The sequence below is a fragment of the Mobula hypostoma genome, chromosome X1 (assembly GCF_963921235.1).
Source record: "Mobula hypostoma chromosome X1, sMobHyp1.1, whole genome shotgun sequence".
Lineage (NCBI taxonomy): Eukaryota > Metazoa > Chordata > Chondrichthyes > Myliobatiformes > Myliobatidae > Mobula > Mobula hypostoma.
Window position 1 is genome coordinate 9,428,856 of NC_086128.1, and position 23,632 is coordinate 9,452,487.

The following is a 23,632-nucleotide window of genomic DNA, read 5'->3' on the forward strand; positions in this document are numbered from 1 at the left end:
AGAATCACAGAGATTCACTGTTATCTGGGAAAAGCAGTTTCTTCTCACTCCATCTTAAATCTATTCTCCCAAATTTTGAAATTATGTTCTCTCGGTCTCGTCTCACTTACCAGTGGAAACAACTTTCCTGCCTCAATCTTATCTATTCCAATCATAATTTTATATGTTTCTGTAAGTCCATAACTCTGCTCCTATGACTTAGGCTATTTGGCCCATCGAGTCTGCTCCGCCATTCAATCATGGCTGATCCTTTTTCCTCTTCTCAACCCTACCCCCTGCCGCCTTGTAACTTTTGATGCAGTGGCCAAAGAAAAACCTATCAATCTCCACCTTAAATACACCCACAGATCTGGTCTCCACAGCTGCCTGTGATAACAAATTCCACAAATTCACCACCCTCTGGCAAAAGAAATTTCTCCGGATCTTTGTTTTAAATGAACGCCCCTCTATCCTGAGGCTGTGCCCTCTTGTCCTAGATGACTCCATCATGGGAAACATCTTTTCCACATCTACTGTCTAGGCCTTTCAACATTCGAAAGGTTTCAATGAGATCACCCCTCATCCTTCTAAATTCCAGTGAGTACAGACCCAGAGCCATCAAATGTTCTTCGTATGATAAACTTTTCATTCCCAGAATCATCCTTCTGAACGCTCTCCAATGCCAGCACAGCTCTTCTTAGATAAGGAGCCCAAAACTGTTCATTATACTCAAGGTGAGGCCTCACCAGTGCCTTATAAAGTCTCAGCTCATCTCTGCTTTTGTTTTCTCGACTTCTTGAAAAGAATGCTAACATTGCATTTGCCTTCCACACCACCAACTCAACCTGCAAGTTAACCTTTAGGGTGTTCTGCACAAGGACTTCCAAGTCCCTTTGCATCTCAGTTATTTTAGATTTTCTCCTTGTTTAGAAAATAGTCTGCACATTTATTTCTACTAACAGAGTGTATGACCATGCATTTTCCAACATTGTATTTCATTTGTCAGTTTCTTGCCCATTCTCCTAATCTAAGTCTTTCTGCATCCTACCTGTTTGCTCAACACTACCTGCCCCTCCACCAGTCTTCACATCATCCGCAAACTTGGCAACAAAGCCATCTATTCCATCATCTAAATCATTTAGATACAGCATAAAAAGAAGCCGTCCCAATACCGACCCCTGCAGAACACCGCTAGTCACCAGCAGCTAACCAGAAAAGGATCCTTTTATTCCCACTCGCTGGCTGATTGGTAGGAGGCAATGCTCTAACCATGTTAGTAACCTTCCTGTAATACCATGGGCTCTTATCTTGTTAAGCAGCCTCTTGTATGGCACCTTGTCAAAGGGCTTTTGAAAGTCCAAATATACAACACTCACTGCATCCCCTTTATCTATCCTACCTGTAATCTCCTCAAAGAATTCCAGCAGGTTCGTCAGGCAAGATTTTCCTTGAAGGAAACCATGCTAACTTTGTCTTATCTTGTTCTGTGTCATCAAGTACTGCATCACCTTATCCGTAACAATCAACTCCAATGTCTTCCCAACCACTGAGGTCAGGCTAACTGGCCTATAATTTCCTTTCTGCTGCCTTCCTCCTTTCTTTATATGATCTCCATCCTTTCTCTATAAGATCCCCTCTCATTCATTCATTCTAAATTCCAGCAAGTATAGTAGTTCCAGACTCAGTCTCTCCTTAGGTTAACTCCCTCATCTCTAGAATTAACCTGGTGAACCTTCTCTGTACCGACGCCAGAGGCGGTATGTCTTTCTTCAAGTAAGGAGACCAGAACTGCATGCAGTACTCCAGGTGTGGCCTCACCAGTACCCCGTACAATTGCAGCATTGCTTCCCTGCTTTTAAGTTCAATCCCTCCAGCAATGAAGGCCAACATTCCGTTTGCCATCTTGATAACCTGTTGTACCTGCAAACCAACCTTTTGTGATTGATGCACAAACACTCCCAAGTCTCTCCACACACCAGCACACTGCAGTCTTTTGCTATATAAATAGACTGTCCTCATCCTCTACACAATTTATTTTTCTCACTCAATTCAGTGTCATCAGCAAACTTGGATATGCTGTACTCGGTCCCCTCTTCCAAATTGTTAATCAATATCATGAACAGTTGAGGGCCCAACACAGACCCCTATGACACTCCATCTATCACTGAATGTCAACCAGAGAGATGCCTGTTTATCCCAACTCTCTGCTCGCTATTGATTAATCAATCCTCTATCCATGCTGATACATTTCACCCAGCTCCATGCATCCTTAGATTATGGATAACTCCTTTATGCACATGTTATCAAATACCTTCTGGAAATCCAAGTATACAACATCCACCTTTTCTCCTCTATGCACTGTATTTATAATATCATCAAAGAACTCCAGTATGTTTGTCGAATAGGACCTGTGCTTCAGGTCTGTGTCTGCCTGATCGATCCACTTCTATCCAGATGATTTGCTAATTCTTACTTAATCATAGCCCCAAGCATTTTCCTGACAGCAAACATTAGGCTAACTGGTCTATGTTAGCCCACCTTTTGCATACATCCTTTTTAAGCAATGGCATGACATTCGCTGTCTTCCAATCTGCCGGGATCTCCTCATAGTCTAGAGAATTTTGGTAGTTATCAAAATGCTGTAACTTGCACCATTTCTTTCAGTACCCTGTTTCCCATTGGGACCAACAGACTTATCTGCCTTTAGGACCTCTAGTTCGAAGTTCAAAGAACCTGTATGTCACCATATAGAACTCAAAGATTAATTTTCTTGAGGGCATTCACAGTAATTACAAAGAAACACAATAGAATCAATGAAAAACACACGACAAAGATGGACAAACATCCAGTGTGCAGAAGACAACAAACTGTGCAAATACAAAAAAATGAAGAAAATAAGCAATAAATACAGAGAACAGGAGTTGTAGAGTCCTTAGAATTGAGTCCATAGGTTGTGGAATCAGTTCAGTGTTGAGCTGAGTAATTTATTTCCTCTGGTTCAAGAGTTTGATGGTTAAGGGATAATAGCGGTTCCTGAATCTTGTGGTGTGGGTCCTGAGGCTCCTGTACCTTCCTGATGGCAGCAGTGGGATAAGACCATGGCCTGGGTGGTGAGGATCTTTGATGATGGATGCTGCTTTTCTACGTCAGTGTTTCATGTAGATGTGCTCAATGGTCAGGAGGGTTTTACCCGTGAAGTACTGGGCTGAATCCATTACCTTTTATAAGATTTCCCGCTCAAAGGCTTTGGTGTTCCCGTACCAGACCATGATGCAGCCAGTTGATACACTCTCCACTACACATCTAGTTTTTGATGACATGCTGAACCTCCGCAGACTCCTGAGGAAGTAGAGGCACTGTCGTGCTTTCTTCACAATAACATTTATATGATGGGTCCAGGACAGGTCCTCTGAGATAGTGACACCCGGGGGGGGGGGGGGGGCGGTCCTTGATGATAGATTCTCCTATCTCACTTTTTAATATGCAGTATTTGTTTTTGCACATTTTTTAAAAATCTATTCAATATACATAATTGATTTACTTTGTTTATTACATTTTATTTTATTTATTACTATTATTTTTTCTCTCTCTGCTAGACTATGTATTGCATTGAACTGCTGCTGTTAAGTTAACACATTTCATGTCACATGCCAGTGATAATAAACCTGTTTCTGATTCCTTTCCTGCAAAGTGCTCCTTATAAACATGCTCAATGGTGGGGAGTTTTATCTGTGATGGATTGGGCTGTGTCCACCACTTTGCTCGTCACTAGTATTCTCATCATTGCCTCTTTAGTAACAGGCTCGTTTTGTTTAAATTTTTTTCTTGTCACTAGTCTAGAAGTACATAAATTTAACAATTGGAAAAATGAAGATCAAGTTAAAATAAATTAATTGAACTGCTTAGTTACCCATGAATCAACTGAAACACAACCTGCTGTTAGTGTATTTTTTAATGTAAGGTTGTTTGTTTACTGACTTAATTGTCTGCTTTTATAGATGCCTGTTGAAGAGCAGAAGTTCTACACAGACACGAATTGAATTTACATTACCTGCCTGCTTCAAACATGGGTAAGTGGCTTCTCTTCCCCATACAATTCTAGCTTCTTGATGGGGCATAAGTAAATGTGTATTTCATATTGTAGGAGACTGGTTTAGTCTGTGAGAAAGCTTCAACAAATTACATTGCGTTTGAGATGCAATCTACAAGCAATTTGTTTTTTCAAAACAAGGTTCTCCCATTCCTGGTTCCCATCCTATTCCTTAATTAAAAACTTAATGGACCTGATTGCACAAATCTCCATTTGTCCAGTGTATATGTAACTGTTCTTCCTGTAAGTTGTGCAACTTGTTCTCTCTCACATTGCCATTGATTCCTCTCGGGTTCTCTTTGCTACTTAGTTACACTGAGGAGTAATTTACCCAAGACTGTTCAGCTATTAGCTTGTCTTTTATACATTGAAGGACATGGTAGAAACCAATGCAAAAGCACACATGATCAGGGGGAGTATGTGCAAACTCTACACAGACAACATGTAAGGCTGGGATCGGATTGAGTGTTCGGAGATTTGAAGGAACAACACTGACTTTTAACCTGTCCATATGAAGAGTCTCAACCTGAAATTTTGACTGTCCATTTCCCTTCATAGCTGCTGCCTGACCTACTGAGTTCCTCCAGTATTTTGTACATTGCTTCAGATTTCAGAATCTGCAGTCTCCGTCTCATCTCTGTTAACACTAACCTTTGCCCTGTTTACTTGGTGGGGATTTGCTGTGGTGGGTTAATTATTTGAGCTTCTTTCATGCCTGTTTGAGTGCCTTCCATACTTGTCAGTCATAGAGACACAGCATTACAACAGGTCCTTCAGTCCAGCGAGTCTAGTGAGCAGCTATGTTTATACTAATCCTACCCTAACCCACTTTATTCTCTCCACTTGCCATCTATTTTACCCCACCAAACAGCAGATTTTGCTACTTACCTACATACCATAGACAATTTGCACTGTTCAATTAACCTATAAACATACTCATTTTTGGGATGTGAATGAAATCCATCCAGTCACTGGGAGAATGTGCAAACTCAACATAGCCTGCTCAAAAGGTCGGGATTGTATCCAGGCCCCTGAAGCTTTGAGGCAGCAGTTAAACTAGTTGTGCCTGTGCTGTTCTCCTGTCTTCTGTCCCTTTCTGAGCTATGGGTACTGCATGTTGCCCTCACCTAGCTTTCCCATCACTAATGCGAAAATAAAGGATGAAATTTTTAATTTCTAATAACTAATTCTTGTAAGTACCATTGCGTAAAACAAACTTTGAAGAGAGTGGGTGTTTGGTAATTAATTTAGTGTACAAGAATAAATACAACTGGGCCTCTCAGGGGAGCACTTCACAAGATTATTAATAAACATGGCGCACTGCAATTCAAGTCAAGCTCCAGGATGTGCAATCTATTCCAAAGTAATAAAATACACTATAAATTAAACTTATTCATTATTTAAAGATACCTGTCCAGATATTAATTAAGCTCTGAGCAGGTAAAGCTGAGGCAAGGAGGTGACAATGTAGAACAGATAATTAAGTTTCTTGTTGGCACAATATGTTTTAGTAATTAAGTATACTGCTTTACCTTTTATGCTGCTCTTCCTTCTTTAAAGCATTCACTACTCCATTGTAAATGGCAAATATATTTCTGAAGGTAAAGCAATTTTATTTTACTGCCGACTTGGTTTTTGATGACCAAGAAATTTTGAATATTATGTTTCAAATACTGCACAACCTCTATAAGTGATCCTGTAATTAACCAAAAAAAAAAGGCAGATTTCTGTTAACCGATGTCTTCTTTGATCAGCTCTTGGGTCACTGAGACTGACAGAAAGGCTGTTCTGATGACATTTCCCAAACTTGCGGCTACATCTACAAAGAAGGACAATTACAAGTGGATATACCACTACCTATAGATATCCCTCAAGTCATATGTTATTTGTTTTGGAAATGTATAGCTGTTCATTCTTTGTCACTTGGTCTAAGTATTGGAGCTCCCTCCCTAACACTACTTGGGAGTACATGAACGGAAGACTGCAGCAATTCTAGAAGGTGCCTTTCTGTCATTTTCTCGAGGGCAATTGGAAAAGAACAGTGAATTCTCTCCTTGTGAGCAATGTTCAGGTAACGAAAAATGAATGAACAACTTTTTTTAAAATAGAAGGTGCAGGATGTGAACTAAGTAAGGCCGGTAAATCAGTAGAACTGAAAGATTAAACTAAAGGTGCAACCTGGCCATTGTAAACATGGTTATTGTGTACACATTGACAAATAACCTCAAAGTTACATTTAATACTCAATCAATGTGATATTGCATCAGGATGTGAGTTGATTCTCCTTTCATTAATTACCCTGAGCTGAAAGAGAAAGCTCAAGTTATTGTTTGTTACAACAGATGTACATACTGGCTTCCAGTGGAGGTTAAATGCAAAGGTCCCATCAATAATATATAAGGAAGGGCACATTGATTGGAGTAAGCACGGTAGGCAAGTTTGCCATAGGTTAAATAGAATTAATTCCCTTCCATAATGATCTGACAAGCATCTAAAAGTTCCTTTCATGTTTAGCAAGCTGTAGGAGAATGTGATTGTGGTCTGTGGGATGTTCTGTCATCCAATGAAAAAGCTCCTTGCTCTCTTCCCCTCTCAGACTAATGCTGTGACTGACGCAATAAAGAATCTAAGTAGCACTTGCTGATAGCATGGGGATTTTCTATATCTTCATTCAGTATCTGGATCAAGACATCACTGGCAAGGCATGTCCTAATTGTCCACCCCTTGTCGGTTTTGGTGATCCATCACCTTGAAACTGCTGCAAATGTAATCCCACAATGCTGCCTTGGAGAGTTTTAGGATTTAGACTTACAACAGTGAAGGACTGGTAAAGTATTTCCAAGTCAGGTCAGTGTAACTTGTAGGGAAACTGATGTGCCTACTGTTCCTGTCCTTTGTAAAAGGTTCAGAGGTTCATTTTATTGTCACAGCATGCATGTACAATAAAACTCTGGTCTTTGTCTTTTCCAGATAGCCATGAAATACAGAAAGACCATAGGAGTTGATGAAAGAAAATCTATCAACTCTTCCAGCACCCCAGCACAAAAAAGAAAAGAAACAAAACTCGCAGACCCCAAAATCCCCCACCCCTTAGAAAAAAAACAGCAACAATAACAATCCCTAACCCCCCCACTTGCTTGTGGGCGAACAGCGATGATAACAATCCCCAACACCCTCACCGCAAGAAAAAAGCTGCAACAATAATAATTCCCAACACCCTCACTCGCAGAAAAAAATGACAATAAAATCCCCGATCCCCTCGCTTGCAGAAAAGAACAGCAACAGTAGTATCAAATCCCCTAATCCCCCCCCCCACAGACAAAAATTAATAGGTCACCCACCCGCCAATCGGCCACAAGAAAGAAAACACCAAAAAACGGAAAGAAACCAATATAAAATACGGTCCAATAATCGTGACTCTCAGAATATTGGAAACATATTTTTGTTTGCATGTAGTGGAGATTATGAGCTGGAAAGGTGCTAACAGAATAGGCCTGTCAAGAGCAGTACATTTTGTAGAGAGCATGCACTTCAATCCTATGTGCCAGTGACGGAGGTAATGAGTATTTAGGATTGTTGATAAGCAGCTGTTATAAATGATTTGGAGCTTCTCAAAGTGTGTTCATGTTGCACTCACTAGACAAATGGAGAGTATTTCATTGTGCTCCTTATTGTGCCTTGCAAATGTCGGAAAGGCTTTATGATGGTAGAAATTATTTACTTGTTACAGGATACCCAGCCATTGATCATCTCTTGTAGCCACAATGTTTGTGGCCTCCCCAGTTAGTTTCTGGTCAGTGGTGATCTCGAGGATGTTGATGGTGGGATACATGACATTGGTAATGCCATTGAATGTCAAGACTAGGTGTTTGGGCTTTCTCTTGTCATCGGCCATTGTCTGGTGCATTTGCTGTGTGAATATTTCTTGCCACTTACACTTAGTGGCCATCTTAAGTACAGGAGTGGAACCCAGTGTGCTGCTGTAGCCGATCTACTTCAAAGTTCAACATATTGTGCATTCAGAGATGCTGTTCTGCACATCACTGTTGTAACACCTGGTTATCTGAGTTACTGTCGCCTTCCTGTCAGTTTGAACCAGTCTGGCCATTCTCCACTGACCTCTCTCATTAACAAGGTGTTCTCACCCACAGAACTGCCGCTCATTCGATGTGTTTTTATTTGTTTTTCAGAACATTCTCTGTAAGCTCTAGAGACTGTTGTGTGTGAAAATCCCAGGAGATTAATAGTTTCTGAGATGCTCAAACCACCCTGTCTGGCACCCACAATCATTCCAAGGTCAAAGTCACTTGGATCACATTTGTTCACCGTTTTGATGTTTGAATGTTGTTGTTCTTGTGCGAGCAATACCTGATCCTCTTGACCATGTCTGTATGCTTTTGTGCTTCCACATGATTGGCTGATTTGCTTAACAAGCAGGTGTACTGGTGTACCTAATAAAGTAGCCACTGAGTGTATAAAGCCATGTCTGAATTTTATCTAGGTCTTGTTGCATTCAGGTATGGACTGCATCATTTGCTGAGTTGCAAATGGAATTGAGCACTGCAGTCAGCACACATTCCCACTCTGACTTTGTGATGGAAGGAAGTTCATTGGTGAAGCAGCTAAAGAGGATTGGCTATTAGAAGCCATATTGAGGAACTCCTGCAGTGATATACTAGAGTTGGAATGATTAACCTTTGACAACTATAGGCATATCCCATTGTCTGAGATAGGACTCTGACCTCTGGAGTGTATATCCTTTAAAATGCCCATTGATTTTAGCTTCACCAGGGTTCCTTGATGTTAAAAGCAATTATTCTTGCTTCGTCTTTAAATTAGGCTCTTGGTCTCTTTATTTACCATGGCTGTAAAGAAGTCTTGTACCAAGTTGGTTTGGTGGCAGTATTGTTGGTAGATATAGCTGAGTGGCATAGCAAGAGGTCTGACATGAAACATTCGTTTGGTTTCTCTTTTCACAAATGTTGCCCAACTTTCAGCTGGGCCTTTGCCTGCTCTGGTAGACATTCTAGTCAAGTGGATTATCTGTTTAGCACCTGGCTGAACCTTTTACTGAATGCTTCCACATGTGGGACCCCACCATTGCTAAGGATGGGGCTATTGTTAGAGCTACCTCTTCCTGCAGCTGTTTAATTGTCGACTGTACCTCTTCCTAGAGATGCTGTCTGGCCTGCTGCGTTCACCAGCAACTTTGATGTGTGTTACTTGAATTTCCAGCATCTGCAGAATTCCTCGTGTTTGCGTTTTTAAATTCACTACTACGAAGCCTCTTCCGGTGATGCCTACACTGAAGAAGTTTAAATCTTCTCTTCGACGGGAGTTCAGTGAAACCATCTCTCACTGCTCCCCATCTGTAATTTCTTCGGCTCTTCAACTTTTTGCCTACCATTTTGTATCTCCCCCTCCCCCTCCCACTTTTAAATCTCTTACTAGCTCTTCCTTCAGTTAGTCCTGACGAAGGGTCTCGGCCCAAAACGTCGACTGTACCTCTTCCTAGAGATGCTGCCTGGCCCGCTGCGTTCACCAGCAACTTTGTGTTGCTATAAACTGGACTTGTTCTCTTTACAATGAAGATTTAAATAGAGCTGCTAATTAATTAGCTTTAAAGGATTTTTTTTTAATACCAATTGAGGTTAGTAATTAGAAAACAAATTTAAGGGAATTGGCAAAATAACCAAAAGGGAAGTAAAGATAATGGTTATCTTGACTTTGCTGCTTGAAGAAAATACTTATGGCAACAGATTCAATATTAACTTTCACAAAGAAATAGCAGAAAAGGGAAAATGTGCATATAGAAGAATTGCTGGGTAGGGAATGTTTTTAATCAAAACTAAGTAGCTTCACTAAAGAGGGAAGATGTTACTCTGCCTTTTGGATTGTGTTAAATATCAAATGTCACTTTTTATGTTTTCAGATGAGCAGGAAGCTTTAAAGTCCATCATGAAGGACCTTGTTGCCCTGCAAATGGGACGAAGGAGTCGAATGAGTGGCTATGATAGTGTGAAGAGCAAGGGCAACACCCATGCTAATAAACAGGTAAGAGCCTCACTGGAATGCATTAATGTTAAATTTGAATGGGAGCAAATCTTTTCCTGACTTTATGAAACTATGCCCTCATTAAAATGCATTTTCCTTTTATTTCAGAATGATGTCCGAATAAAGTTTGAACATAATGGTGAAAGAAGGTATGCAATTTTGTAATGTAATTAAAATTAACCAAGGTCACTCTAAATTATTGAGAGTGAGGACAAGTTCCGCTAGGCGGAGGAGAGTGGAGGTGGAGGGGAACTGGTTGGGGCCAAAGGAGAAATTATTGAGAGTGAGGACAAGTTCCACTAGACCAAAGAAGAAATTATTGAGAGTGAGGACAAGTTACGCTAACCAGTTGGAAACTGTACAGATTGAAAAGGAGGAGGTCCTTGCTGTCTTGAAGAAAATTAAAGTGGATAAATCCCCGGGACCTGACAGGGTGTTCCCTCGGACCTTGAAGGAGACTAGTGTTGAAATTGCAGGGGTCCTATTATTTAAAATGTCGCTGTCTACAGGTGAGGTGCTGGAGGATTGGAGAGTGGCTCATGTTGTTCCGTTGTTTAAAAAAGGATCGAAAAGTAATCCGGGAAATTATAGGCCAGTAGGTTTAACGTCGATAGTAGGTAAGTTATTGGAGGGAGTACTAAGAGACAGAATCTACAAGCATTTGGATAGACAGGGACTTATTAGGGAGAGTCAACATGGCTTTGTGCGTGGTAGGTCATGTTTGACCAATCTATTGGAGTTTTTCGAGGAGGTTACCAGGAAAGTGGATATTGTCTACATGGATTTCAGTAAAGCCTTTGACGAGGTCCCGCATGGGAGGTTAGTTAGGAAAATTCAGTCGCTAGGTATACATGGAGAGGTGGTAAATTGGGTTAGACATTGCTCAATGGAAGAAGCCAAAGAGTGGTGGTAGAGAATTGCTTCTCTGAGTGGAGGCCTGTGACTAGTGGTGTGCCACAGGGATCAGTGCTGGGTCCATTGTTATTTGTCATCTATATCAATGATCTGGATGATAATGTGGTAAATTGGATCAGCAAATTTGCTGATGATACAAAGATTGGAGGTGTAGTAGACAGTGAGGAAGGTTTTCAGACCCTGCAGAGGGACTTGGACCAGCTGGAAAAATGGGCTGAAAAATGGCAGATGGAGTTTAATACAGACAAGTGTGAGGTATTGCACGTTGGAAGGACAAATCAAGGTAGAACATACAGGGTTAATGGTAAGGCACTGAGGAGTGCAGTGGAACAGAGGGATCTGGGAATACAGATACAAAATTCCCTAAAAGTTGGCTTTTATTAATCAAAGTATTGAGTATAAGAGCTGGAATGTTATGATGAGGTTGTATAAGGCATTGGTGAGGCCGAATCTGGAGTATTGTGTTCAGTTTTGGTCACCAAATTACAGGAAGGATATAAATAAGGTTGAAAGAGTACAGAGAAGGTTTACAAGGATGGTGCCGGGACTTGAGAAACTCAGTTACAGAGAAAGGTTGAATGGGTTAGGACTTTATTCCCTGGAGCGTAGAAGAATGAGGGGAGATTTGATAGAGGTATATAAAATTATGATGGGTGTAGATAGAGTGAATGCAAGCAGGCTTTTTCCACTGAGGCAAGGGGAGAAAAAAACCAGAGGACATGGGTTAAGGGTGAGGGGGGAAAAGTTTAAAGGGAACATTAGGGGGGGCTTCTTCACACAGAGAGTGGTGGGAGTATGGAATGAGCTGCCAGATGAGGTGGTAAATGTGGGTTCTTTTTTAACATTTAAGAATAAATTGGACAGATACATGGATGGAAGGTGTATGGAGGGATATGGTCCGTGTGCTGGTCAGTGGGACTAGGCAGAAAATGGTTCAGCACAGCCAAGAAGGGCCAAAAGGCCTGTTTCTGTGCTGTGGTTTCTGTGGTTTGTCCTCACTCCTTTGGCTCTTCCCACTTCCTTCCTACAAAAGGTGTTGCCCTGGCCACTTGCATGGGTCCCAGCCATGCCTGCCTGTTTGTCGGCTACGTGGAACAGTCTATGTTCCAAGCCTACACTGGTGTCCGTTCCCCACTTTTCCTTCACTACATCAATAACTGCATTGGGGCTGCTTCCTGCATCTGTGCTGAACTCATTGATTTCATCCACTTTGCCTCCAACTTCCACCCTGTCCTCAAATTCATCTGGTCTATCGCCGACAACCCCCCACACCCCCCTTCTCTTTCTCAATCTCTCTGTCTCTATCTCGGGAGACAGCTTATCCACCAATGTCCATTACAAACCCACGGCCTGTCACAGCTACCTGGGCTACACCTCGCCCCACCCTACTACTTATAAAAATGCCATCCACTTTTCTCAATTCCTCCATCTCTACCGCATCTGCACTCAGGATGAGGCTTTTCATTCTGGAGTGAAGAAGATGTCCTCCTTTTTCAAAGATAGGGGCTTCCCTTCCTCCACCATCAATGCTGCCCACAACCGCATCTATCCCATTTCATGCACATCTGCTCTTACCCTATCCTCCTGCCACCCTACCAGGGATAGGGTTCCTCGTGCCCTCACCTACCACCCCACCAGCCCCTGGGTCTAGTACATAATTCTCCAAAGCTTCCGCCATCTCCGACAGGATCCCACCACCAAGCACATCTTTTCCTCCCCTCCCCTTTTTCTGCTTTCCGCAGGGATCACTCCACAAGCGACTCCCTTATCTATTCATCCCTCTCCACTGATCTCCCTCCGTGAAGCGCGATGTGGAAAACTAATTTGACAGATAAGAAGTTTGACAGGCACTGGAATGCTTTTATTTTGAGTGTTTGCCTAGTAGTAAACTTTGTTTTGACTGTGGAAGTAAGGTGGAAGAATATATCTGGTATGAAGATTAGTGAACTGTGTGGTGATATTGAACCAGACATCAGAAGATTTGAATTCATACTGATGTTCTATTCACATCGCTGTTATGCATACTAACTTAGATTGACTCCCTGTGCAACAGTGTTTCAAAGTAAAAATTTACACATTTTTTTTAAAAAGTCTCTATGACTTTAGTAACACACACCGAATGCTGGAGGAACTCAGTCCTGTTGAAGGGTCTCAGCCCAAAATGTCAACTGTTTGCTTGTTTCCATAGATGCTGCCTGACCTGCCGAATTTCTCCAGAATTTTGTGTGTGTTGCTCTGGATTTCCAGCATCTGCAGAATTTCCTGTCTCTGACTTTACCCTTCTACTTTTTCTCTCTCTAACCTTCACTAGCCGTATGACCCTCAGTATGTTCCTCCATTTTTGGCCTCTTAACCTTATGCCATTTTTTAATCATTGATTTTTATAAGTTGGCATCCTAGGGCCTAAACTGTGGAATTACTGCCATAATTTTTCTGTCTCTCCCTTTATAAGATGTTCATTAGAAATTATTTCTAAGTTTTTGGTCATTTACTTGAATATTTCCTGTATGACAAGTGTTTCTCAACTTCCCATGGACTATTTGGGACCTATTGGGATTATTGTTGTAATCCCAACAATATGATCATTCTCTTATTTCTCAGCACTACCCATAAACTCTCATTGGATGATCCTGCTGTTAACCAAAAATGCAACTTCCCCTCCTCTTTCCTCTGCCTTCATCTAGCCTAAAATACCCAAAACATTTCTGACCCTCTTAACCACATCGCTGTAATGGATATAATGTCCCTTTTTTTTTGTTTTTGTAGCTATTGAAGCTTTAAATTCATCCCTGTTACCTGTTTTGCCAAATTTCTTGAATATTGTCCAGATACTGACATTCTTACTATTGGAAGCACTCTATCTGCTTTATCAAAACCTTCATGATTGAAAACCTTCATAGATTCTTCTCTAAAACATGTCTATAGAGAACAACTCCATTCTCTCCACATAACTACTACAATTCTGGCAAAATAAAAACTGAGGTGCAACTTGCAGGTCAGGCAACATCTGTAGAAAAAGGAAGAGGGACACTGTCCCAGGCCAATAACTGCTTCATCTGAACGTTTAACATCTTGAAATATTAATTGCATTTCTCTGTACACAGATGTTATCTTACCTGAGTATTTCTAGCAATTTTGTACTTCCTTCTGTATTCCAACATTTGCAATATTTTGCCATGTAGAAGTGCTTAATGGTGGGGAGAACTTTACCTGTAATGGACTGGGCAGTATCCACTGCTTTTTGTAGGTTTTTCTGTTCAAGGAAATTGTAGGCCAATTAGCCTGACCTCAGTGGTTGGGAAGATGTTGGGAGTCCATTATTAAGGATGAGGTCTCATGGAGGCACATGATAAACTAGATGAAAATAGACATGATTTCTCAAGGGGAATTCTGTTGGAATTCTTTGAGAAAATAACAAGCAAGATAGACAAAGGAGAACCGGTGGATGTTGTGTACTTGGATTTTGAGAGGGTCTTTGACAAGGTGCCGCACAAGCTGCTTAATGAGGTAAGAGCCCATGATATTACAGGAAAGATACTAGCATGGATAGAAGATTGTCTTTACTTGCGTTCTGCAGGGGTCAATGTTGAGACTGCCTCTTCTCCTGTTGCATGTCAGTGATTTGGATATTTACGGAATTGGTGGCTTTGAATCTTCATGTGGGATTCTCTAAAGGTTAATTTGCAGGTTGAGTTGATGGTAAGGAAAGCAAATGCAATGTTGGCATTCATTTCAAGAGGGCTAGAGTATAAAAGCAAGGATGTAATGCTGAGGCTTTGTAAGGCACTGATGAGGCCCCACTGGTGTATTGTGATCAGTTTTGGGCTTCTCATCTAAGAAAAAGTATGCTGGCACTGGAGAGGGTCCAGAGGAGTTTCACAAGAATGATTCTGGGAAAGAAAATGTTTATGCATGAGGAACGTTTGATTAGTCTGGGCCTGTACTTGCTGGTGTTTAGAAGAATGATGGGGGGATCTCATTAAAACCTGTCGAATATTGAAAGGCCTAGATAGAGTGGATGTGAAGAGGATGTTTCCTATACAACACACAAAATGCTGGAGGAACTCAGCAAGTCAGGCAGCATCGATGGAAATGAATAAACAGTTGGCGTTTCAGTTCAAGAACCTTCACCAGGACTGGAAAGGAAAGGGGAAGATGCCAGAATAAAAAGGTGGGGAAGGGAAGGTGGATAGCTGGAGCTGATAAGTGAAGCCAGGTGGGTGGGAAAGGTAAAGGGCTGGAGAGGAAGGAATCTGATGGGAGAGAGGAGTGGACCATAGGAGAAGGAAGGAGGAGGAGACCTAGGGGGAGGGTGATATGCAGGTTAGAAGAGGTAAGAGGCCAGACTGCAGAATAGAAAGGTGGGGGGAAGGGAAACGAGATTTTATTTTCCGGAAGGAAAAATTGATATTCATGACCTCAGGCTGGAGGCTGCCCAGATGGAATATCAGGTGTTGCTCATCCACCCTGAGAGTGCCCTTATCTTGGCACAAGATTAAGCCATGGACCGACATGTCAGAACAGGAATTGGAATTAAAATGTTTTGGCCTCTGAGAAGTTCCATTTTTGGTGATGTTTCCTATAGTGGGGGAGTCTAGGACCAGAGGACACAGCCTCAGAATAAAGGGACATCTCTTTAGAACAGAGATTATGAGGAATTTCTTTAGCCAGAGGGTGATAAATCTGTGGAATTCATTGTCACAGATGACTGGAGGTCAAGTTTTTGGATATATTTAAAGTCTAGGTTGATAGGTTCTTGATTAGTAAGGGTGTCAAAGGTTATGGGGCGAAGGCAGGAGAATGGGGTTGAGCAGGATAATATATCAGCCATGATGGAATGGTGCAACGGACAGTGAATAGTCTAATTCTGCTCCTATGTCTTATGGTCTTAATTGACTTAAATAAGAACTACCCATTGTTATCCACAGATGGCCTATAGTTACCTTGGCTTCCAATATTTAAAAAGATATTGCATGTGACCAGGTCCCTCTGTTCCTGAATCTATTTGAAAATTATACCACTTAATTTACATTGTGTTTTAATGTATTTTGCTAAAACATATTAGTCACTTGGTTCTCTGTTAAATTCTTTGTTTCTACTATGTATGCCATTTATGAAGCCATTTATTATCTTAATTTTTATTGCATTTTCCTGTCTTGCATCCATAGTACTTTGAAGTGATCAATACATCCAAGTCTGGGTCTTTAATATATGGGTAGTGGTCCTCAAAAATAGCTGGAGGACCAGAATAGAACATTTGCCATTGCTATACTATCTTGAGCTTGTTGGAAGCTGGAACAGCAATTCCATTTTCTAGAGTTGTGGATATGCTCCTACTAGATAGATACCTGATATGGTCAAGTTGTGCTTTAATTGTCAGTATTCTTGATTCCTGGGTAAGGAATGATTGTTTGGAAGAAACTTCACAATCCAGGAAGCAGTTCTTAAAAATACTATGTCTTTGGAAGAGAAAGTATGTTAGTTAATTGGAAAGTGTGAGGCAATATAGTATAATCAAAAAAGCTTTGCAGAACTGATGTACACTTTGTGCAGGATCAGCTCAAACGTTTTTGTAGTAATTGGAGGGTTTGGTGGATAAAGTTAGGACGGTTAATGTGGATCACTGGTATTTTTATACTATTTTGTGATTATGTACCACAATAATCACACATCCATAACAGCAGCAAGTGGTTGTCTCACTGTACCTGAGTAAAGGGACACAAATGCAAGTGTAATGGCTGCATGAAAGTTGCTTTAGGCAGTCAGGAGTGGATTCCTGACTCTTCTGCTTTTCAGTAAACTCAAGATCACCAAGGTAGCGTATAACTGAGAGAAGGCAAAATGATTGTGAATCTGGCAGGGAGCACTGGGTTTTCTCTTCCATTGCATTGTCCATAAACCTAACTTCCCCTTTTTCTAATTTGGCCAGCTGCTTAATGATCAATGAATTCCTAATGTATTTCTCAAAGCTGCTGAATTGGCTACTTTGCACATATTCAGCTTTATTTTCAACTCTTTCCCCCCCCCCCCCATCCACCAATCAATCAGTTGAATAAATGTGACTAAGAACATGTAATCTGGCTCACACTTGTAGAAATTCTTTCCTGTATTTCTGCTTCCCTACATAACAGACTTCTGAAACATGAAATCATTTATCAGACAATGTGGTCAGCAGACCAGAGCAAAAAGCAAACTTCTGGAAGAAGTCAGTGAGTCGGGCAGCATCTGTGGAGGGAAATGGCCAATCAGTGTTTTGAGTTGAGGTCCTTCATTTGGATTGCTGAAAGGTTCAGTCCAGATGAAGGGTCTCAGCCTGAAAAGTTCATTTCCCTGTATAGATGCTGCCTGACCTCCTGAGTTCCTCCAACAGTTTGTTTTTCTCCATATTCCACCATCTGAAGTGTCTCATCTCCAACTGAAAAGTGGATTTTCCAGACATAATGTTATCTCCAGTGCTTTGAGGTGCCTACTGTACTTTGTTCATGTCTCCAAAACATACAGGCAGGAGGGTATCATTGATGCTTGATAGTTTGATACAATGATTGAGGGTTTTGACTTTGAAGGTTCTTCACCTCATTTGATTGCCAGTTATTCTGATACACTGCATATGGTACAAAATTTTTCATTGTTTCTGTTGAGAGATGGCTTTTGTAATTTGCATAGGGACCTGTGCTTTTTAGGGTCATGCTTTGCATCTTGATTATCAGTCCAGAGTTATTACAAAGGATGAACAGGAACTTCATAATTAGTAACACACATAAAAGTTGCTAGTGAACGTTCACCAGTAACTTTTATGTGTGTTGCTTGAAATTCCAGCATCTGCAGATTTCCTTGTGTTTGTGCCTTCATAATTAGTAGAGTTTTTTCAAAACTGTGTGACACTGTGAGGAGTATGCAGAGAGCCTTCAGGGAATGGGTAACAAATGGGATGTAATGTCGTGGGGGGAGGAGATCATCCACTTTGAAAATATGTAACACAGTTTTTTTTTAAATTGAGACTTTGAAAGGTGTTAGTACTTAGAGGGACCTGGTTGTGTTTTTACATGGCTCACTGGAAGTTAACTTGCAGATACAACAATTATGAAGGCAAACAATAAGTTGGCCTTTATTCCAAGATGATTGGCATATGGTAATAAAAAGACTTCTTTCAATTATATGGAGCCCTAGTGAAACGGCATCTGAGCTGTTCTCATACCTAAGGAATAGAAAAAATGTAGTAAAGATTCAACGAGTTGATTGCCAGAATGGTAGGCTTGCCACATAAGGAAAAATGCCCTTCAGCATTTCAAAGAATGAGAGTTGTTGCACTTATTGAAAGATATAAAATTCTTAAGGGCCCTCCTAGGGTAGATGTTTTCTTGGCTGAATTGTCTAGAACTAGGGTTCATAGTCTCAAGAATTTGGCTATTCAGGACAGAGGTGAGATAAAATTTGTTCGTACAGAGGGCAGTAAATGTTTGGAATTCTATATGGAAAAGGGCTGTGAATATATTCAAGATGTATCAATATTTAAAGAATCAAGGGAATATGAAGTTAGTGCAGGAAAATGGCACTGAGTTAGAAGATCAGCTATGATCTACTGGCAGAACAGAAACGAGGGGGACTGACTCCCTCACTCCTATTTCTGATGTTCCAGTATACCTGTTAGTAAATGTTTTAGAGAAACAGCATATTATGAAATGTGCAAGTGTAGACTATTTCTAATAGTTGGCACCATTCGTGTTCTTGTGCACTTAATCCCCATAGAACTTGTAATGATGTTATTGCTACCTGTTATTGCCAAAATTCAAGCGGTCAGTTTGAAATGTTGAATTGTTTTTGTTTTGTCCTGTTGTCAGAATCATACAGTTCAGCCGGCCAGTCAAATATGAGGAACTGCACCAGAAAGTCAAGACGGTATTTGGACAACAAATGGACTTAAACTACACAAACAATGAGGTAATCCCCATGTTCAAACCTCTTCAACATTTTTTTCTATTTCCATAGATGAATTTCTAATGCCTTTGTCTTCTCATTCATTTCATTGGAGTCCACTTTCTGGAAATTTCTCCAAGCTTGTATGAAAGCAGTTGTCTCTATGAAGTACCCAATATGTCTTCTCAGACAACTTTTCTGTGTCTTGTAATCTTTTTCTCCTCCTCTATCTCTCCCATAAGTTTCAGCCATCCATTTTTCACCACCTTTTTTTTTTAAAAAGCCTTGTTCTTGGTGTTTTAATATTTCCAAGTCACATTCCTGTCCTTCACTCTGTCATTTTCTTTTGTTTCCAAAGTTTTTGAATGAATTATGACAATCTGGCCATACGATCATTTCACAACACTCCCTTTTAAATCCCTGTTATATAGTTTAATGGTAACCCATAACCTAAAGCCTGCATTAGACAAAGTTGGCCACCATTATATTCTACATGACTTCAACCACCTTCTGTCCTAGTTGCACTGAACTTCACTGCCTTTTGAGGCTATTCACCATACGGTCCTCGACCTCTTCATCCTTTGTCTCATGATTCCTTTACAGCCCATTATTCTGTATCCCAGCACAGTTTCTGCAGTTCCCCAGGCAGCTTCCTGTACTTTCACCTCTCCATCCTTTGGTCTCTCCTCAATAATTCTTCTTTAACATTTCCGTAGTTGTGGTCTTTGCTTCAGCATGTCAGGCTTGACTTTATCTCTGCTCACAATTCATGACTCCAGGTTTTTTAGACCTGAACTTCCTGCCAACAAGAAGTCCTGGACGTGTCATAATTTCCTTCAACTTTACTCCTGCTCTTGTATTGCTAGTGTGAAGTTTAAGGCAGGTTTTACCATCTGTCAAAGATTTCCAGATGAATTTTGTGGGCAAGGCTTATATAGCCAACCATTATGTTTTGGATTGGTCTTTTGTCAAAGGCAAGTTTGAAGGAATTGAGATGATAGCTGGTGAAAGTGAGCAGCAGTTACCACTTAAGGGAATTTTAGAGAAATAAAAGTGCCTTTCTCTGCATATGTTTTTCCATAAATTGAAATTTGTATACATTTGTCTAGCTGCTGTGCAATTTCTGCCCTTTTTTGGTTTTCTTAACCTTGAATTTCCTGTGCATTAAAATCTTAGTTATCCAGCTGGTGGATAGAAATTGGATTATGCCGTGTTCCTTTTCCCTTCCTAACTGAAATACCATCCCATACCCAATTAATGCATGACTTTTTAACCTATTTAGATTATTTCTTCAAGTATGTGCAAATAAAGCCTAATTTTTCCATTCTTAAAATCGAGATACTCGGGGGGGGGGGGGGGGCGAGGGGAGAGGAAGAAATGCCAACAGCTTGCTTTCCAAGCCAGAAACACTCCTTGCGTGTGCCAAAGCTAATCCCTGAGCTGTGCTGTAAATGGCACTGGTTACTGCATTCACAGATAACTTGTTTCTGTAGAGAAACAGTAAGGCTGGGTGATAAAATCAAGTTTCAAGTCTCCAACTGTGCCTGGTTTATGTAATCCAGGCTTCCACGAATGCTTTTTTGAATAAATGAGGGCAATGAGACTGTAGATAAGAGAGATGCTACAGTTCTTTAATTTGGAGTTCGCTGCATATTTGCATCATTTTCTCAGAATCTCAGTATGGTTATAGCTGAGATCATATATTCCATCCCAACTCTATGTATAAGCATTCCAGATGCCCCAAATTCCCATGCTCTTTCACCATAGACCTAAAATTTTGTTCTTTTCAGATCCTTACTTAGCACCCTCATGTCTCAGCTTAATCTGATTGACTGCCACTCCTGACAGTTCATTCCAGACCCCAACCAATTTGTTGAGGGGCAGGAAAGAATCTCTTCATTTTTTTTTGATACTTCTACACTTGCTTTAATTATATGATCCTTGACCCTCATTCATGATTGTATGTAGCTTTTGTCAGATCTCCTCAACATTCTCTAGAGCAGCCTTTTCTATTCCCACCCCGCCCCCATATGAGTAAAGTTCTTTATTCCTAAAATTATTTTGGTAAATTTCTCTTGTGCTTTTTCCAAGATCTCGTCTTTTCTGGTCCCCAGAATATTCTGCTTGTGGTTGAACTAATGTTTTATAAGACTACTTCAATTCCACACGCAGTATCTGTACTGATTGAGTTTGATTTTCTATCCTCTTCCAGTTACTAATTGCTTTACGAAGCCAGGATGATCTTGATAAAGCCATTGACCTGCTTGATCGAAGTTTCAGCATGAAGAGTCTGAAAATTTTGCTTGTAGCTCAGGAGAAAAACCATGTAAGTGATCTTACTTTCCAGTCTTCAAGCTGAGTGGTTTATCTTAGCAGACTCTAGTTCCTTAAATTGATAAAAATTGAAAAACTTGTGGAAATATTGCACAGTAATTTGAGTTCTGTTTTCAAATATTAACATCTGAGAAAACTTTCATCAGTGTTGTTGATTGTCCACTTTACAACGTATAGGCCTCATCAGTGGTGAAGCTGGGGAATATAAGAGATTGGCAGAGCTCAGCAGAGAAAGGAAGAAAGTGACTTGATAGAACCTTTGTCGTGTAGCTACCCCACTCCCTTGAAAACACTTCAGTTTGTTGAATAATTTTATTAGCTCTTATCCTGACCAAGTAAGCCAACAGGTGCATCCAGATTTCAGCCTTGCATTTCACACAATGTTCAATTTTTTTAATATCACGCAGTTTTTAACCCTTTGCTCTGCATCATGGCTGGAGAGGAATCAAGGGTTCCCAACCTAGGGTCCATGGACCCCTTGCTTAATGGTTTTGGTCCATGGCATAAAAATGGTTGGGAGCCCCTGCTCTAGATGGAATGGTGAAAATCAAACTTCTGGAGAACTCTGGTTGAGCAGCCCGTTTGGCAGGGTTGGGGGGAAGAGTGGGAACTTTTTCAGGGTTGAGACTCTGCTTAGAGTATTCTCTTCTAACCTTAAACCCATCAACACAGAAGCAGTCAAGCAAAAGCACAGAGGTGCAAGCTGGGTTTCACCTTTTGCTATTAGGCCCCTTGTGTGGAGTGTGTGGAAGAATACTGCGTTTTGATATGGTAATTACCTATAGATGCCATCACCATCAGGTGAGCACCAGCAAAGTAGTGCTGTTGATGAGACCACCCTTTTTTTCCGATCACTGTCCATCTTGCTTGTCAGGGTTTATTTTGTTCCTGAACTTTCCAAGTTCAGAATTCCTCTTATTTTGGACGTGCTTCAGCCTGTCATTCAAAGTAACCCAGTAGTAGCACAAACTGGTCCCTTTTCTTCTGCCCTGACTGTTTGTGGAATTTATCTTTACATTGGATGTGCTCCACTTGCAGGTTCTGAAAGAACCAAGAGAAAGCTAGTGTATTTATTCCTTTGCCAGCCTTGCCTTTTCTCCTTACAAAGGAAACACTGTGCAGCTATCTAGTTCAAAGTCAAGACCAAAAAAATTGTCTGCAGAGTAATGAACATGATATGTAGCTTTCTCACTTAAACTCCCAGCACACTGTCGTATGGTTTATATTTCAAGTAATGCGTTATAAAATCTCATTCTGGAGAATATAATTCAGAATTTTTAAAAAAAATTATCAGTACATAGCTGCAAAATTACATGGTTTGAAATAGTTGCTTGTGTGTGACTCGATGATAATTTCTTTGCCTTGAGGGTATTAATTCATTGGAATTCTCTACCCAAGAGAGCTGTAGGGTCTCTGACTGAGAGTATTGTTGTGGATAACATCAAGGATTCTTTTGAACCTAGCTCTCAGAAAAAACAAAGCCCCTTGATGATGGGGACAGTATACTCTCTGAAAACAGGCTGAAATGAGATGTTTCACTGGTACAAAATAGAACTATTTTGTGGGTCCACACTAAGAAAGCAACTTCACAGAGAAGTAAATCTTCAAACTCCTGAAGTGGTGATAAGAGAAGCTTTTTGAAAATATCTGTGGTTTGGAGTTCCACGGTAGCATTGCAGTTAGTGCAACGCTATTATAACTCGGGTTGTTGGAGTTCAATTCCAACGTCCTCCGCATGGGTTTCCTCCAGGTGCCCTAGTTTCCTCCCACAGTTCAAAGACGTACTGATTTATAGGTCATTGTAAATTGTCCCGTGATTAGGCTAGGGTTAAATAGGTGGGTTGCTGGGCAGCACGGCTGGTTGGGTCAGAAGGGTCTGTTCCACGCTGTATCTCTAAATAAGTAAATTAATTTTTTTTAAATGTATTCAAGACAGAAGTTGATAGACGATTAGATATAAAGGAATCAAGGAAGGTGGATTTAGTACTGGAAAATGCTGCTGAATCATAATCTAATTGAATGACTAAGCAAGGACAATGGGCCAAATGATTTCCTCCTATTTCTTCTGAAGTAAAGAAAATTTTAGAGTTAGGATTATATGCATCGTGCTGATTTTTTTTTTGGGTATTCTACCATGTCTATTGCCTTTCCTCATCTAGATAATCAAAGCTATGCAGATAAAAGTTGCTGTCAGAGGTTCCATTAAGTTTTGCTCATAGCCATCCCAAGTTTATGGTGGGGAATACAGCAAAGGAAATGCCATTGAATATTGAGGATAGGTGGTTAGACTTCTTGCATGTGGTTATTGGCTGGGACTTTTGTGGAATGAATATTACTTGCCCAACT

General features: G+C 40.7%; 1 protein-coding gene across 7 annotated transcripts in view; it reads left to right on the plus strand.

Annotated features, from left to right (window-relative positions):
- Positions 1–23,632, plus strand: part of map3k3 (mitogen-activated protein kinase kinase kinase 3) — a 188,224-nt gene that overhangs the window by 22,777 nt on the left and 141,815 nt on the right. For all 7 annotated transcript variants that reach the window (XM_063037293.1, XM_063037291.1, XM_063037290.1 and 4 more), the window contains 5 exons: positions 3,978–4,049; positions 10,002–10,123; positions 10,232–10,272; positions 18,877–18,976; positions 21,165–21,278. In XM_063037293.1, coding sequence (XP_062893363.1) covers positions 4,046–4,049; positions 10,002–10,123; positions 10,232–10,272; positions 18,877–18,976; positions 21,165–21,278 — 381 coding nt within the window. In that variant the 5' untranslated portion in view covers positions 3,978–4,045. The remainder of the gene's footprint in view (positions 1–3,977; positions 4,050–10,001; positions 10,124–10,231; positions 10,273–18,876; positions 18,977–21,164; positions 21,279–23,632) is intronic.